The 18,758-nt window shown below is 43.3% G+C and overlaps 1 protein-coding gene across 2 annotated transcripts in view; it reads left to right on the top strand.

Moving 5' to 3' along the window:
• The window catches only part of tafa3a (TAFA chemokine like family member 3a), a 95,063-nt gene that overhangs the window by 38,735 nt on the left and 37,570 nt on the right, over positions 1–18,758 (top strand). For both annotated transcript variants that reach the window (XM_053440285.1, XM_053440280.1), the window contains exon 2: positions 14,472–14,584. In XM_053440285.1, coding sequence (XP_053296260.1) covers positions 14,473–14,584 — 112 coding nt within the window. In that variant the 5' untranslated portion in view covers position 14,472. The remainder of the gene's footprint in view (positions 1–14,471; positions 14,585–18,758) is intronic.

Genomic DNA, 18,758 nt, shown 5'->3' with positions numbered 1-18,758 from the left:
TCTCTGGGATCATGTATGGTTGTATAGAGAGTCATCATCTCTGGTTTTGTGTATGACAAAAATGAACAGTACAGAGCGAATCCACAGACACACCAATGGGACCAGTGATGATGTCGACAAATGCTACGTTGCTACCTGACATGAGCTTGCAGGGTTTTCTCCAGTTACAGAAAGTTGTGAGGCCCGTCTGTAAAATCAAAACTCATGTTTTCTTTCCATCGTGAACTCCATTGTCATCACAGTCAGGGCCGTTATCATAGAAATTGCACTTGCTGTCTGGCAGTGTAAATCTTTTCCATGGAAACATCCTTGAGAAGGATTTTACGTGAAATACTAAAGATCAAATTTGAAATTGGATTCTGGCTATTTCTTGTTTTAGTATCTCATCGGAATTTGACCTAATGTTAACTGTGACTCTCCTCGAACTTTACTTTCTCTGCCTTGTTTATGTGCTTCAATACCAGTGTGAATTAATTTTATATCAACATTTCAGCTTTGTCTGAATTGATCCAACATTGTGCAGTATTGGCTGGTACTGCCACTTCCTCCTCTTCTTTGTGCTTCTCTCGTCTAAGTTTAGTTTCGTAAACAGGACTGGTTTCATTTTGATGAGTGTGTGTTTGTCTGTGTGTGTGTGTGTGTGTGTGTGTGAAACAGAAACCCTGTCTCCATATGGTGGGAGAAAAGTTGTCGGTTGAGCGTCTTCCATCAGGAGAAAGTCCAATTTGTGTGGTGTTTCAACTTTTTACAGGGGAGTAGCTGATATACGTAAAATGAAAAAAACGGATGACTGAAGTAGAAGTTGTCTAAATAGGCCAGTCGTGATCACTAGCACTGAGCCACTCTTTATTCTCTCTGAAGCAACAACTGCTCAGGTAAGCAAGCAGAGATCAGTTGATGATAAAACGTCTTCCAGCACCAGCAGTTTATCTGTGACTGTGGAAAGGATAGAAACACTTTTGTTGCGTGAAATTGTGGTTAAGGAAATTGTACAGACTCTGACTGTTAAAGTGGAGACTGTCCCGACGTGCACTGTGCGGAAATGTCTCGGTTACTGATAATGGCCAAGAAAAGGAAACTTTAAAGATACGCCTCTCACAGGGCGACTGACCGGACGACTGGTTCATCTTATATTCATAACGTTGCCTTTTTTGCTCTTCAATCAAATTGATTGTTTCCTCCGAGACGTTTCGACCTCTCAACAAAGTCACAATATCTGACATTTTCTAAGCCGTCATGGACCTGCAGTGAAAGAAACAGGGATTCCAAACGATGAAGTCCGGGAGTCACAGTTAAAAAACAGAAAGAAAGGAAGGAATTGATTTGGACTTCGTCTTTTAAAAGTCTTTTCAGTTAAGCCTTAGCTCACGGCCAAACTATTGTTGACTTTAATATGAGACTAAAGGAAATGATGAAACTGGGGAAATGTGCTTGTCCGTCAAGCTGGATTATTTTTGCAGCTTTTAAGGACAAAACTAGTAAGGGAAGAAAAGTAGTGGATACATGGAAACAGCACGGGCTGTACCTGTCTATGTAAAGAAATAAGTTGCTACACAGCAGATATCACAGTTGCAGTACAGACGACTGTACCTAGGGCCCTTATTACATATCGGTTACACTGAAGCAATACAAACTTTTGCTTGTCTGACTTTCTCTATTGCACAGGAGAAATATTCTAGATAATATGACAAATGCCTGCGTCTTTTCAAACTATCAACATCATTTCAACAGTTTGTCTCCAGCAATAGTCTGTAGACAATATACCAGACGTACTGTAGTGATTTGGACAATACTTCACTTATATGTAGTTGGCGCCTGTGGCTCAGGAGGTAGAGAGGGTCGTCCACCGGCATTCTGGAGTGTGTCCTTAAGCAAAATACTAAACCCCAAATTGCCCCTGACATCTGTGCAGACAGTGCATGAATGATGGGATGTTTGTGTGTGTGTGTGTGTGACTGTAGTGTAATAGAATAACAAAGCTGCATATAGAAGCGCTGCATGAATGTGGTGAGTGCGACTTGTACTGTAAAGCACTTTGAGTGGTGGATAAGAGAAGCACTTTCTGAGTACAGTGTCTATCTCTCACCTCATGCAAACCTATCACCACTCCTCTTATTTGGGCTCTTGTTAGCAGTTACCATGTAGTTGGATGTAGAGCTGCCACCAAACTGGGGCCAGGACAGGAGGGAGGAAAACACAATTCAGATTCACAGGCATCTTTTACCTGGATAACACCGGCCATTAAAACCACTAGAAATAAATTTGAGGTGTTCGACTAACAAGCTCCAACTGGAGAGTAAACATCCCGGCTCTGTGGGATCTAACTATCTTTACCTCCTCTTCTCTCTCACGCTGTGTCCTGTGTTTGCTTGTAGTGAAAAACAAATGTTTTTCTGAGGTTCCCTGGTCCGAGGGAGGGAGACAGACAGAGCTACCAAACATCTGTACGCTGCCGAGTCTGAGTCTGGGAGTGATAATAAAATATATATTACATGGATTAGGACGTTTATCTGACATTTAATACAAGAGTGATAATTGACGGGAGAAGAAATTGACACACTTAGCAAGATGTCTGGGTCTTAGATTTATTTGTACTCCATGAGAAGAACAAGTCCGATGTTCCTCTACATTCTCATAACTCAGCTGATGTATTCTCATAATTCTATGGATTTTATAGGTTTTTTTTCTCGAGATATTATTCTCATTACATAATGACCTTATTCTCAAAATGTCAAGATTTCCCTTAGTGTGGCCCCCAGTACCACACAGAAGGGGGGGGGGGGGGGGGGGCGGGGGGGGTTGTTAAAGGCTTTGAGTCCTAACTCTGGAGGACTTGGCCACGATTTTTACTCTTCACATATACTGTGAGAAACTCTTACACGTATTCATATAAATATTGTGTACGTATATTTTCCTGAGTAATCAATACCGGTGCTGATTATTGTGTGGCGTGTCCCCCAGCTCACACAGAGCCTCCCAGCCCTGATGTCTGTGTTGGACTGATCTCAGGAGAACAGCGTCGGCGCTTCATACAAAAGTAAAGTTTGTAAATTGCTCTGAGAATTATCTTGTCCAAACATGTCAGAAGACTCAGTGACTCAATTACGGCGGCAGCGGCGGCTCTCCCTGGGCCATCTGCTGTAACAACTTTTATTAACAACTCCCTTATGAAAAATTTATGCAAACATTGTGCAAACTCTCCGCTGCCAAGATTGGTGAGAGGTCGCTGGGTGACGTCAAATCCCATTTAAAAGGTTCTTCTCTTTCTTATGGCACCAGTCCCGACAGCCAGTGTAGAAGAATTAGATAAGTGGCAGTGGCATGAAAAACATGCAGTCGACCATGTCTCAGTATATCTCCGCTCGGTCGTCCTGAGTGTCAGTGAAAGCCTCTCACTGTACGTTATAGTACATGAAACATCCATCTCAGCTGGAGCCCCCCCGCTCTCTGCTTTCTTCCTCCTGCCAGATGGTGATTAGATCAGTTTAGCAAAGTGGCGAGGCGCCCAAATGTTGCCGAGAGATGCAAATTTTGTTTTTCTTTTGTGGCCCGCTCGCCCCTTGCTGTTGTTTCTGCATTTTGTCATCTGGTGTTCAGCTCTTCACGGGTGACTCACTTGCACGGACAGTGTTTTCACCGTGCCCAGATTAAGCTGGCTTGTTCCCTTTCATGCTGTGCGACTCGGCTTCATGCTCGCTCGTCCCTGTTGCCACGCGTTGCGCTGCGCATTTATTATTCATGAATGCATGCAAAGCTACTTCTGCTGAGGCAAATGGAACCGGAACCCTCCTTGTGCCAGTGTAAATAATGCATTTGGCACGAACGTTCAGTCTTTCAAAGGTATTGCCGGACATTTAGGGCGATGGAGCACAGTGTTGTCTTGGAGCTCTGTGAATACTGGCCCGTGTTCTAAAGTGTTGCCCTTTGGAGCCCGTGGCACCTTCTCCTCTGGCCTAGAGGGGGGCTAATGAGGTGCAGTACAACAGTTCCATGGTATTTATTTTTGACCCAACACTTATGATGCAGAGCAGAGAGTCAAGCAGCAGCAGCAGCAGCAGCAGCAGCAGCAGCGAGGTGACTCATTACTTCGGAGGTACTGCTTGTTTTTCTTAGAAACCTCTTCTTTGCCACATTCTGACCATGAACACGACATTAGCGCTCAGAATGTATCACAATCTACGACCCTTCAAAGACCCAAGACTGATTCAGCTGTAACAGAGTCAGGAGCCCCTGAGCAGCAGAAGATGAAACAAATGTAATTAATCTATGTAAAAATATAGTGGATGAAATTCAAATTGGTAACCTTTAAACACATTAGATTTTCATTGCCACTAGATGTCCTCTTTAAGCCTAGAGGGGAATATTCAGAAATATGTGAACCATAATAAACCAGAACAAATAAGAGACGCTGAAGAGCTGGTACTTTGTTAACAACGACAAACAGGTGTCTGAAGTTGTGAAAAGTACTTCTCAACATCTCATGGATGACAAGTGTCCTCCAGTTGTACAAAAATGAAACTAAAATATCCTGGATAGGGAATCGGCCATCTTGTGCTTCTGTCATCTGGAGCCAGAGTCTGCTCAGTAGCGATCGTAGTGTGAAGCCAAAGATCCCAACAATACACAAATATCAGTGTGACGACATCAAATGACCGAAACATTTATTTAATGTGTACTTTGTTCGATCTAATAACATGAAGGAGACTGGGTTTATGAGCTGTACTGCAGCCAGCCACCAGGGGGACAATCCAGAAGATGTGGCTTTACTTTCATGTCGTCCATCTTTACAGACAATCTGTGCTCCTGATGCTGAGCGCACATCCTCCTTTGCCCTGGTCATATTAACGACGTTCCAGAACCTGTTAAATTGAATCAGAAGGCTGATCAAGGATAATTTTTGCATGAGAAAAAATTGCATTTCTAGGGAACTGTTAACTTTGAATTTGTGCAATTTGGACTTAGCTTTTAAGGGGACTGTTATGGCCTTCTCTAATAAGGGCTAGTTTTGAATAAAAGTGGCCTCACCAATTGAAATCATGATTTCCGATTGTGTGTGCGTGAGTTCATATATATATGTGTGTTGTCCAGGCGTCATGTTGGGGACACAAATATGTTTATTTGTCTTTTTTTTAGGGACAAAAACTTGGACAGTTTTAACGTAAGGTTAGGATTCGTTGAGGATTTGGTTCTGGGAAGTAGAAACTATGGCCAAGGTTAGAGGAAGTCAACTTAATTTCTGAATACGTGGATACGTGACTGTGGAGCTGGTGGGTTGAGTTCACTGCTGCTTTGCTCATTCTACTCTGCCTTCATTTCTGGATCCCTCTTATCTGTTCACTCAGTCACTGCAGCTTAATTGTATGAGGAGCCGAGTGAACACTGTTTATTCTAGAGTGACTTATATTGCTTTAAAGCAGCGGAATCATTTTCTGCTCCAGCAGGCACATTGTTGGAGGAAATGTGGAAGTAAAGCTCGAAGATCCACTTAGCATTACTTTGATCTTATTAGGGCTTATGGCTGGCTCATGCATTCATTGTGTGTCAAAATACTTTTCACGGTTTTTTGAATATTCATTTATATATATATAGTACATGCAGCACAGGCAATAACAGCATTTTGTGGCTGACTTAATATCAGATGTGAAAACACGGCAACTAAGGAGAAAAATACTAAACAACAAACCTGCCTGGTTGTTTTAAATGCAGATTATTCAACAGTAGCCGCGGCATCACAAACTCGGTGTGAGTGAAATGTTAATGCAGCATTTATCACAGTCTCTGAATTCTGACTGGGTTTCAGGTTCTGCATGTTATTGTTGTTTGGCAGCTCTGCCAGCTTGAAAAAGATCTTCATTCATTCAACGCTTCAAATTAGAGATTTCAACCTTGAAGGATCTAAATAAACCTTGAACATTGCATCAGTTTAAAACTTGGAGCTGTTCAGAAGACAATTGAGACCAGACTGAATGTCTGTCTGTTTCATTCACAACCTGTTTATACCTAGAACATGTCCAGTACCATAACTCTTTAGTATTTGTACATGTATCAAGATTTTCAAGGAGATTTTCAGGATTTATGTTATTATTTCACTGAAATGATGAAGCATCTGTATCCAGGCTTAACGGAGGAGTATTGAATGTCTCATCTTATTAAAACCTATGAATACATTCATGAATCTTTTGAAGGTTCATTCATGACCCAAAGTACATTTATTGTGAAATCTTACTTTTGAGCGATCATTTTCATTGCCCTTCGGTAGCGGATGAATTCTGCTCCGTTGTCATGGAGAGTGAATCATTCATAAATAAATAAATTCTTAATTGAATGATACAATAAGTAAAATAGATTAATATTCAATATACATGTGAAATGAGGATGCATATTTAATTACAAGTGGTATTTTATCATTATTCATTTGGTACTGTTACACATGCAAGCACATATATCAATAAACACATACAAATATCAGATTACAACTACGATATTTCATGATATACACCACTAATGGATTATACACTGCAGATTAATTCCAAACAAGTAAAGACTAATTTTATCGACATTATTCTAAAAACTGAATTCTTAATTCCTGGAGCATTTTTATAGAGGACACTTTCAGAAACCAATGAATATAACTGTAACTGTACAGTACAGGAATTACTTTTCCCTTTTTAATTTCCGTCCTCCCCTCCCTGTGATGCTTGGATGGAGACGTACAGTGAGTCCAGGGCTGTGTGGTGCGTTATTTGCATAAAAAGTCCCTGAATGGAAAAACAAAGTGTTATTACACCGTCAGCAGTGTTACAAAGCCTCAGAGTGGCCGACTCTTCCTCTGCTCCCTGTGCCTGTGCCCGGTGTGATGATGCAGGAGGACAGCTATCTGATCCCCGCTGTGCCGCACCGTGTGTCCAGTGGCACAGAACATGCTGTGAGGACACAGGATGAGTCAGAGGCAAGTAGACCTCGCTGAACCACAATAGCGGGGGGGAGATGGAGAGATAGAGAAGGGCAGAGCGAGATAGAGGGACTAGCCAAGTGTGTCAGAGGACTCCGGCTCCACTGGGACGACCTCTGCCTCTGCACCCGAGGGGAGGTTTTCCAATAGGTCTGAGCCTAATGTTGGCTTCTGGAACTAAGTGCTCGGCCTCCTCCGGTTTGCCGCTTCCAAAATAACACCACCCCACGCCTGGCTGGGAGCCAGCACTGGAACACGGCCGCAGTCCTCCACCTCTCCCCCCACCGAGTTTACTGTTGTTTTTCAAAACTCCTATTTTCTCTGTCAACATTAAAAAAATGATGGGAGCCCACGACTCACATCGAGTTTGATTGAGGAGACTAAGTGAAGCAGAAATAACTGAAACAACACTCGCTCCGTCTGTGTGTGGTGATATATTTGTAACACACATTGACGGTCAGAAAAATGGTCGGAGTGGAGGGCAATTTGTTCAGCAGATATCTAGGAGCCATTGTTAAATAGTGCAGACTAATAGGTCTGGGGACACTGTTGTCCCCCGGGAGCACGGCGAGGGGAGCTATAATTGAGTGGTTGAAGAACACAGGTGAGGGAGGACGCCTCACACTTTCTGCCGCATGATATTGACTGAATTGATGTGTTTTGAACTCACTTGCTGTCAAATCGCTGAACCTTCTCCTCCTGCTTTTTTTTTACTCTGACTATGCAACCGTGTATATACAAACAGAATAATACCATTTCCCACAGTTCTGCAAATTTATATCTACAAAACCCAGTGAGGAAATTGATTGTTGTGCTGCACACTTTCCTTACATTTGATTACGATGATGTTCCGATACCATTTTTCTCTCCCCGCTTCCGATTCAGAAACCTGGATTTTGCATATCGGCTCACACCAGTTATCCATCCTGACTTGTACAACATATTTTAACAGCTGTATGCTACTTACCCTGTATGGAAATTGATATTATTGTTTTAATATTCTAAACATGCCTGTTTGTTTTTAACTCTGTAACAAATAACTAGAAATAACACTACATTTTAAAGAAGTATATGATCCACATCTCCACTGAAATTTGATGGGTTCTTCCTCAACCCATACTGTAGCCTTCCACCAAGTTCCCTGACAATGCGCAGTTTTTAGTTTTTGCGTAATCATTCTTTAACATTGTGTACATAACGTCCTTGACGCAGGTTATTATGTTGTGTTTCCCATCTTTAGAAGAGGGAACTGTTCTTACCCATGTTATCCTTGAATGATGGAGAGCTAGAAGATCTGCATTGGGAGGATGGGCCGATTTGATGGTGTGAAACCAATAGTTCAGTGTTGTTCCTAGTGTCCATCACAACCATAACCCCATGTTTCCCATTGTACCTAGAACAATAGGATTCTAGTGGAAATAATGGTCTAGTGTACCAGGGCTCCAGACTAAATGGTTCAGTACCACAATGAAATGAAAGGAAACCCAGAGTTAGAATCTTGGTACAATGACTAGTACAGTTTGTAAAATGCTTTGCAGCAGTACCACTATACACAGCACTTTACTTGATGGTCCTAACAGTGAAAATCTGACGGTAGGTTCGTTACACTGAATAGGTTCAGTTAAAAGAAAGGCAGCAAATAATAAAGCTGTAAAATAATTGTCTTACTAACAAGTCAGAACCAACCTTATCTCATTATAACAGAATTTTTTTTGATTTTCTCTGCACTGAAAAGCTTAAATGAGGTAAAAAAGTGCTTTGGATTTAGATTTGCTAATATGTTCTGCTTTCTCCATGTGATGCTGTTATATTTACATACTTAAAGTATCATGCAGCTGACTGCCAACAGGGACATATGCTGCAGTGTTAATTGGGTGTTTGATTACAGGCTATGCACAATTCCCTGAGAAGTTATAATTTTGTCAGTTAATCAGAAACCGCCACCGACCGGCTGCACGCTGCTCGTCTGTCACTCGCCTGACTTTCCCATGGCAGTGGAGATGTGTTGTGTAGATATGTTTTTCTTGTTTGCAGTTATCTGCAGGATTTCGTTGGGATTTGTTTGTAGAAAAACACACACATGGGGCAAATTCCATCACTTTATGGTAATGGCCACTGCCTCGATCCATTCATCGAAGGATTTAAGTGGCCTGCGTTTCCTCCCATGCTGTCCTCACAAGCCCTTTCAGACAGCATGTCTACTGCTACTCACCTTCATCATTATTATTTGAAGACCGAAGGAAAAAAAGAACAAAGAATAAAAATGAACATGTCAGGCCATCTTCTCCATTCTTAGAATTTGAGAGTGTGGCTGGCCTCTTGGTGCGGAACACTGTTCTTTAACAGAATAAATGATTGTTCCGACCGTCCCAGGTTCTGACAGGGAGGGAGTTTGAAAGGGTGGTGCAGTGGGAAGCTCTGTGGCCTCACATCGAGTTTGTCCCTGGATTGAATCCCATTCTCAAATCCCTCATAGAGCAGATTGTCTTATTTTAGTTCAGCTTTCAGGGAGTGCAGGGACACAACGTTTATGACCATGAAGTCCTCTGTCAGCGTTCATTTCACCAGTAAATGAGAAACCTCTGGTTTAGTAGCCAGAGAACAGCAGATCATCACTGAGACTCTTATGTTTTTAATATTCCGTTGATGTTGTCATTTTCTCTGTGGCGATCATGGCTTCTCCAGCAGTTCAGCCAGTATACGAACAGTAGTTTCCCAACACTCCAGAATGGTGTCAACCTGCTTAATGTCTGTATGCTTGTGGTTTGTATGCAGATGAAACGACTGGAGGGGATATGATGTATAACAATACAGAGCAGCAGGGCCCAGGGGTGTATGAGTTAGCGCTCACCCACTGAAATGAAAGAGTGTATTTTGACATTATAAAGCAGTGACCCATTCAATGTAAAGAGAACATACTGTCCGCTCTACCCACAGTGTTTATTTGCAGCACACTGCACATCTCCCAGTCTGGCTGCTCTTGTTGGGAACAAATCTCCTGATGTTAGGTGCATTTCTTTGACTCTGACCGGTAATTCATTTCATAAACCATCATGTGTTCATAACAAGGTCGTGGAACCAGTCCAACACTCGACCTTTTGAGAAATGTGCATAAAAACACGAGTGAGTCATTAATTCCGTCTGTGAAATGATGCTTTATTGTGAAAAAGCTACAAATAACAACCACTGGCTTCATTCTTGGTTTGTTTCACGTTTCTTTGTGGTGATGACAAGAGGAGACACAACAGGGGGGTGGCCCTGAAGTGCAAACCACAGCGACCAATCAGAAAACACTACGGGATAATAAGAGAGTACAATGGCACATATGAAAACAGGCAAAACACAATTATTTGCCGTTGTGTTATTTTATTTTTCATGGTTTGCACTTCAGGGCCACTGTAGACCAATATAACAACATTTTGTTTTTAAACCTGACAGAGTTGAATCAGTGTTGTTAGAAATGAAAACACCATATGTGTCAATCAGCCATCCGGCTCATTGCGATGCCACTTCACACTCTGCTTTTTTTATTGAGTGTTTATTTGTTGTTGGCAAACCAGCTCACAGACTGGAGTCGCTACCCTCTCATGGGCCTCTATGAAATACCAGTCTGGTCTGGTGTTTGGCTTCATATCAAACGGGTTTGAAAATGTTTGCACGAGTCCAAGCCGACATCTAAGCAGCACCTGTTTCTTGGGAAGCTGCTCAGTGAAGTAATTTGTCGTGTTCATACTTCATTTAGCTCTTGTGGTGTTCACGGTGCGGTCAGCCAAGTCTCCTGGAACACAGAATTTAGTTTTCAAGTTCTCTTTAGCTCACAAACGCCGGAGGGAGTTGTTCGGTGAGAGTCAGGGCTGCAAAAGGTGAAGTGCAAGTTTTCAAAACACGGCATTTAGGAAAAGGTCATGATTTTTGTTAAATATAGAAAAGTGTAAATAATACAGATTATTTATTTGACAAAGTATTGATGTATAAACATAATTTGTTCGATGCAGGGATGATACGCAGACACAGTTACACAACATCAGGGCATTGACAGATTAGCAGTCCAAGTAGCCTGGGGGCCGGCTGCAGTATAAGTCATTAACTCTGCCTCCTCCATGTTAGCAAATGGGACGGGGACCAAACTAAAAAGTCAGAGCACATGTTTAATACATCTTTTAATAAACTATCACCACAGCACAGACTACGGCTCCAAATGGCATCACAAGCTCAAAATGGTTGCACCCAAATCCAGGATATTTTGGTTCAGGAGGAGGAAGCGTTGTCCATCCTTATAAACAGCTCAGACCTTACATGCACAGTTAGATCGGTTGTATCTGTGTAATAAATCATCTTGATGTTAATTTATGAGGGTACACAAGTGGTTCACAGGTTGGAGAATATCTGTTACCCCCAAACTGACGTGTATGTTTTCCTCCTGCATGGAAAAAATCCGACTTAACCTCCAGCCTCAGTGGGTTTGCTCGGATCGGGCCATTTTGTGATGAGCCACCTGCTCTCGGTGTCACATCCATCAGGTGGAATAATTTCCTGCTAACCAGCTCCAACAAGCCACCTGAACACAAGATGCAAATTGGATGCTAGAGTACATTTAAATCCAGTTTAGAATAAAACCTGGCTTCCTGCTGTCCGAACCACAAGGCTATAAACACTCACAGACGAACTGCTTGACATTTCATTTTCCACGAGCAGGGCAACGTGCTCTCAAAGTCCAATTATTTCTCGAGGTAGGCTGTCGGAGAGATTTAGTAGTTTTCTCTCATCTTATCATCAGTAACTACAAATAAGTAAAGATAAGATGGTGAACAAGGGATGAAATGTTTAATGTGGGTTTATAAGATGAACAGAAGTGGATCAAACTAAACTGAAAGCGAGATGGAACCATTGAGGACTTGCTCAGTCTTTGCTTCTGGAAAGTGAAAAATTTTTCTTTAATCATGCAACCGGTTCCTCTGATTGGGTGTTGGGGGCGGTGTTTGTGGCTTATTGAACCAAACTGCAGGGACCGCAGGTGAAAATGAGTTCTCTGGCTCTGTGGGTGTTAATTTCACCAGCCTGTCCCTGATGAACAAACTAAAAGATCAACCACCTCCGTTACACTGGATGCTGCAGAATGTATCTCTTCTGTGACACAATATCTGCAGAAGTTAGACAAATTCAAAAAAGACCTGTGGGTAACCCAGAGTTAAAGCCTATTTGAAGAGGGTTAAGATGGAGTCCGCTAAAGGACCTCAAGATGTTAAAGCTACCTTGTGGTGTGTTGCATTGACTCTATTATCCATTGTATTCAAGTTATTTTTTTTATTTGAAACTTGCAGTGTGTACAACCATGTTTTCTAGCAGGAAACCTTATATCCAACCATGCATGGGCTTCTACATGTGTGATGGCATCAGATACTGAACGCGTCCCCAGCGGTTAAAAACTTACAAGGGTAGATTTGACATCAAAAAGCCTTTGTACATTGACTTTAATTGAAATTCCCAACTTCTATCAATGAGTATTAGGTCAATCATGATTTTTAAAGTGTCAACATTTCAGAACTCTCAAAATGTTGCTTGGAAGTTCTTCTTGGAATCCTAGACTGTATATAAAGATGGATGACATGCCAGCTTCCTAAAACTGAAGTCAACACATTTGAACTGCCACCTACTGGCTGGCTGCGGTATAGGTCCTAAATCCCTCCTCCGTGTTAGCAAATAGGACACAAAACGTCTCATGTCTTTTTGGAGGGTTTCTGTTATTTAAGGTAATTCTTATCAAGTGTTCATGATCCTGGCAAGTGTGATATTAATTAGTTTATTTGATGCCATTATAAACGAGTTGTAGCATCATTCATTGACTTGTGATTGGTTTAGTATGTTTATCAGTGGGACCTCGATACCACGGCTATGATGAGGCTTTCCACATATCACAGATGGCAGCACACATATCCGGCATACTGTAGCTTCATTTTTGCACAGTGGGAAGAAGTGCAGATGCGTCTCTGCTCTAACCGCAGGCTTCAAATAGTCCCTTCAAAAATCGGTGGGTGATGTTACAGACACTGTGCCTATGTTTGTCTCCAGTCTGTGTTCCCATAACATTCTGATTGCGTCAGCTGTCTGAGACTGCAGAGCGAGAGCCTCCCGCTAAGATCTCGCCCGGCTCTGGCTGTCAGTACAAAGGCAGGCGCAGCAAAACATTTCCCTCACATGTAAGCCTCTGCCAAATAAGCAAGAGTTGATCTCTGTGCATGAAACCAAGCATTTTTACTAATTTGAGTGGCGGCACTGGAACAGAGTTCAAAGCCGAGCTGTGGTTTGTGACCGCTTCCTCACGAGAGAGGAGGCCAGCGTGGTTGGCAGTTAGATGAGCCTCTGATTGCATTGCTTGTTCCGCTCTCCACGGGCCCCTCAGATGGTGATGGAGAGAATTACCGAACAACAACGCTCTGAAAGTACCAGAAGATTACTGAGCGGAGCACATTAGGACAGACCACACAAACAGCATTACTCACCTCCCAGGTAGCGCGATGACAGCGAGTGGGCGAGGGGAGACAGAGAGCGTAAACAGACTTCATTTGTTCTGTCTCCAGCTCTAAATTGGTATTATAAATTGCCGTGTGTTTATAGCTTATAAAATGATCACTGAATGTGTCTGTGAGGATGCAGCCAGATGCCTGCACAACACACACAGTGCATGCCATCATAATTACACGTGAATGCGATCTAACGCTTTGTTGACTCAGCATGCAGTAAATCACCTGTTTAATTTATGTTGGTAAAGAAAGCTCACACAGTGAGGAGCTCTGGATGAGGTTGTGGGTAAAGAGGCCTGTAGGGTGCAGTAAGGGTCCAAACCATATACCATGTATAATAATGGCGGACACCTCTCCACTTCCTCAAATGACTGTCCAGAAATTAAGCTGAAATATTTGGTTTGCGAGTGCTGCCCCCTGTGGATTTGGAGACTGTGTAGTAAAGATTGGGGGTTGGAGCTGCGGAAGCAAGGTCCCATTAATACACGTATCAATCATGATGTTCGCCACATATTTATAGCATCAATTAACTTATTAAAACCAAACTTACTGGAAAAGGGACCTGAACAATCATCAGTGTGACCAGAACCAACTTACATCTGTTTGATCTATACTTCAGCCAGCCACCAGGTGGCAATTGGGCATATTGGCTTCACTTTACGGGAGCCGTCCTGTCGTCCATCTTCATAAGCAGTGAATGGTCAAGTCACATGAAATGTTATTGTATTATGTTTTATGTTACGTCATTGAAATATTGTCAGTTTCAGTGAAACGTTGTTGAGCTAAGAGCTAACAAGCTAACCATTCATGGTATCAGTTTTTTTAACCTCTCTCACTTTTGTCTGTACTGTTCAGACGAGTTAATAAAACTGACCAAGTCACAGCTCTGTGAGCTCACTGGTTTGAGCCCAAGTGAGCCAGCCTGCTCATTTGGTTATGTGATGCAAAAATGGCAGATTATTTTTGTGTGTCTTGACTGTTTGTTTTGTTTCTTCCAGGATGCGGAAGAGGGACCTGCAGAGCATGTGCAGAAGGGCGCTGCTGCTGACCATCTGCATGGTGTCTCTCTGGGGAGAACTGACCAGTGCATCGTCACACAGGAGCCACATAGGTACAAAACAATGCATGTGTGTTTGTGGTATGTGTGTAAGGGATGAAACACTAAGCATTCAGAAACACACAAATATACAATCTCTGCCGCTGTTGGCTGATCAGAACCCCTTACTGTAGAAACTGAGGATTAAAAAGAAGTGCTGATGTCAATTCATTTTCTCTGTTATATTCATTACCCATGAAAAGTCAAAAAAGCTAATGGAAAAAATAGTTTTTAATGTTTTTATTTGAGCTTTCGTGCAGGAGGCAGCAGCAGCGGACTGAAATACACCAGCAGGAAGAAATGTCATGGGCACCAATGTCATTTTCTAAGAATAGCTAACAAATACACTTTTACACATTTTCTGGCTTTATTCTTCACTGTGTGTCTTGCTGAACAGACTTAAATGGACACAGTTGCGGAGGACAGTGCAAAGCTCCTTGAATTCCACTGCTCTTTGATTTTCCAGGGATTTGAACTAGCAACCTCTCAGTCGTTCACTGCAGTCTGACACACTGTCTCCTGTCAACTGCTTTGAGAGATGGAAAGATCTGTCTCTTTATGCCTCGGAAAATAGCATGAGACATTTTAACAGCCGTTATGTGGACGGATGTGGAGGATGGTTTGACGCTGGAGGATAATCGGCCTGGTTCTCAGTCCACTTTATCCTTCAAGACGGTTTATGGGCGTGTTGGTGGTTTAAGGCTGATGTGAGCAGATGATCTGATCCTGTATTGTGAGGTGTTCACAGACATAATCTTAACATCACCAACTGAAATCTCCCCAATTTCAAATCTGGAGTTCGATATGTACGATTTATATTTAAAAAAGACTCCTCGGATATGAAATGGACAGTGATTGGGCGAATGAACAGAAACCTGCAAAAGCCAATGAGAGTGAGCTGACCGGGAGACGTCAACAACCGAATGTTGTCAACTTGAGTTTAGTACCAAGAGAAAATAAATGTTTTAGTACAAAACCTTACACAAACAAGTTCCACCAGTTGATGAGGCCAGCAGGCTGCTCTCCATGAATTTGAGATTAGATTAGATTAGATTAGATTCAACTTTATTGTCATTGTACAGTACAAGTACTTATACAACGAAATGCAGTTTAGTGTTTAAACAGAAGTGCAAAAAAAGGAGTTAAAGTGCAGAGTATTGTGCGTATTTGAAATGTAAATAAGTAAGATATGTACAGTAGCAAATATATATGGAATAATACAGTATTAACAGGTATTGTATGAATATAACAACTATGAGCAGTAATAACGGAAATAGTACAGTATTAACAGCTTTTCTATGATATAAGAACTATGAGCAGTAAGTAATATATCTGAAGTAGTACAGTATTAACAGGTATTGTATGATATAATAACTTTAAGCAAGATAAATATATAAATATGAATATACTATAGGCAGGATAATACAGTAGTAAAAAAAAGTAACAGTGTAGTGCAAGTGTTCAAATGTTCAGTGGTTGGAGGAGGGTGTGTGGCCGGGGGGGGGGGGGGGGGGGGGGGGGGGGCTGCTGCTATCACTGTGGTGCAGAGTTCAGCAGGGTGACAGCTGCAGGGATGAAGCTGTTCCTGAACCTGCTAGTCCGGGAACGGAGGACCCTGAAGCGCCTCCCAGAAGGGAGGAGGGCAAACAGTCTGTGGCAGGGGTGAGAGCTGTCCTTGACAATGCTGCACGCTCTCCGCAGACATCTCTTGCCCTGGACAGCTGCAATGGTGGGGAGTGAGGAACTGGTGATGCGTTGGGCAGTTTTCACCTCCCTCTGCAGTGACTTCTGGTCCGCAACAGAGCAACTGCCATACCACACTGAGATGCAGTTGGTGAGGATGCTCTCGATGGTGCAGTGGTAGAAATTCACCAGAATCTGAGGAGACAGACGAGCCGTCCTCAGTCTCCTCAGGAAGAAGAGACGCTGGTGAGCTTTCTTGACCAGGGTTGAGGTGTTGAGGGTCCAAGAGAGGTCCTCAGAGATGTGGACACCCAGGAACTTGAAGCTGGTGACACGCTCGACCTCCGTCCCGTTGATATGGATGGGGGGTGTGTGTGCCGCCTTTCTTCCTGAAGTCCACGATGAGCTCTTTGGTCTTCTTGGTGTTGAGAGCCAGGTTGTTGTCGCCGCACCACGCCGCCAGGTGCTGGGCCTCTTCTCTGTAGGCCGACTCATCGTTGTTGCTGATGAGGCCAATCACCGTAGTATCATCTGCAAACTTGACAAAAGTATTAGTTACATGTACAGGAATGCAGTCATACGTGAATAGTGAGTAGAGGAGAGGACTTAGCACACAGCCTTGAGGCACGCCGGTGTTCAGGATCAGGGTTGAGGAGGTGTGGTTCTCTAACCTAACAGACTGGGGTCTGTTGGATAGGAAGTCCAGTATCCAGTTGCGGAGGGAAGGGTTAATGCCTAAGTCGCCGAGTTTCGTGATCAGTTTGGAGGGAATAATTGTGTTGAAAGCTGAACTGAAGTCTATGAACAGCATTCTTACATAGGAGTTGTTATTGTCCAGGTGAGAAACTGCGGAGTGAAGTGCCGTGGAGATGGCATACTCCGTACTCCTGTTCTGGTGGTATGCGAATTGCAAGGGGTCCAGTGTGGGTGGTAAACAGGTTTTGAGGTGAGCCAGGACCATCCTCTCGAAGCACTTCATAATGGTGGGGGTGAGTGCAACAGGGCGGAAGTCGTTGAGGCTCGCTGCAGTCGAGTGTTTGGGCACCGGCACGATGGAGGTGGTTTTAAAGCACGTGGGGACAGCTGCTTGGGCCAGTGACAGATTGAATATGTCAGTCAAGACCTCAGCTAGCTGCCCAGCACAGGCCCTGAGCACGCGTCCGGGGATGCCATCAGGGCCAGCAGCCTTACGTGCGTTGATCCTGCTCAGTGCAGCACACACGTCGATGGAGGAGAGTGTGAGGGGCTGGTGGTCTGAAGTGAGCACAGCCTTGATAGCCGCCTCCTGGTTTTCCCTGTCAAAGCGAGCATAAAAGCTGTTGAGCTCGTCAGGGAAGGAGGCATCACTGTTTTGGGGGGAGGTGTTGGTGGGTTTGTAGACTGTTAAAGCCTGGATGCCTTGCCACATACGTCTGGGGTCGGAGTTGTTTTTGAAGTGCTCCTCAATCCTTAGCGTGTGGCAGTGCTGGGCCTTCTTGATGCCCCTCTTCAGGTCAGCCCTGGATGAACTGTAGGCCTGAGCATCACCTGATCTGAAAGCGATGTCTTGTGCCTTCAGCAGTAGACGGACCTCTTTGTTCATCCATGGCTTTGATCATGCAAGTTTCTCTGACTTCCCAAGTATGGGGTCAAGTTTTTTCACCGGATTGATCCTGAAAAGGCTGGCCCATCAGTCCCAGTGTCACCACCGTGCAGCCACATTCACCCGACTGGCTCCTTAAAGAGAAACTGAAATAATTGCTGAGTTTTCTGGCTCCCTCTGCTCAGCGGCAAGGTAATGATGCACTGTAAGCCTTTGTCTCGTGCACATGGGAATGCAACAATTTAACAGTCGTGCAAGTCGAGCATCACGGGGAAGGAAGTAATACCAGTACAGCAAGTTTGTGCATGCATCTTCGTGTGTGTGTGTGTGTGTGTGTGGCAGGGACCAAGACCTTTCAAAGTGATTTCCCTCAATGGAGAGATGGCCTGATCCCTGGGCGTAACAGCAGAAACTGTGACTTCACATTGAAATAATGAGCCTTATTCCTCTGGAGGAGAAACGGCACAGGATGGTTGGAGGGAGGCATCTCCATGTGGGGCGAAAACAAAAAACAATAAATACGACCAGCAAAAGTCTTAGATCGAGCATAAAACCCCATAACCACGGGGGGAAGGATTCACATTGTGACACAGGAAGGGTCAGTGCACGTGACCTCTAGAGGTGCGTTTCTATTCAAGTCAGAGGTGGAGGAAGACAGAGCCGTGGCCGGGGTTAACTCTTTCTGAGCCTGAGCTGACTTCCCCAGAGATAAATTATAATATATCGTTACATTTCTTTCAAGATATATTAGCCGGAGGGAAGCAACCTCTTTTATTTTATTTAGATTTTTCCCAAATTCACTTAAATTAAACTCAAAACAGTCAGGATGCAGAATAAAGTGTCTGCAGTGGCTGATGTTTGTGTCCAACATTACAGTGCACAAAGGAACTGAGGAGCTGCTCACGACATATATTATACATTGGT

Source organism: Pleuronectes platessa, chromosome 2 (genome assembly GCF_947347685.1).
Source record: "Pleuronectes platessa chromosome 2, fPlePla1.1, whole genome shotgun sequence".
Lineage (NCBI taxonomy): Eukaryota > Metazoa > Chordata > Actinopteri > Pleuronectiformes > Pleuronectidae > Pleuronectes > Pleuronectes platessa.
The sequence above is the reverse complement of the archived record's forward strand: the minus strand, read 5'-3'. Positions and strand labels throughout refer to the sequence as shown.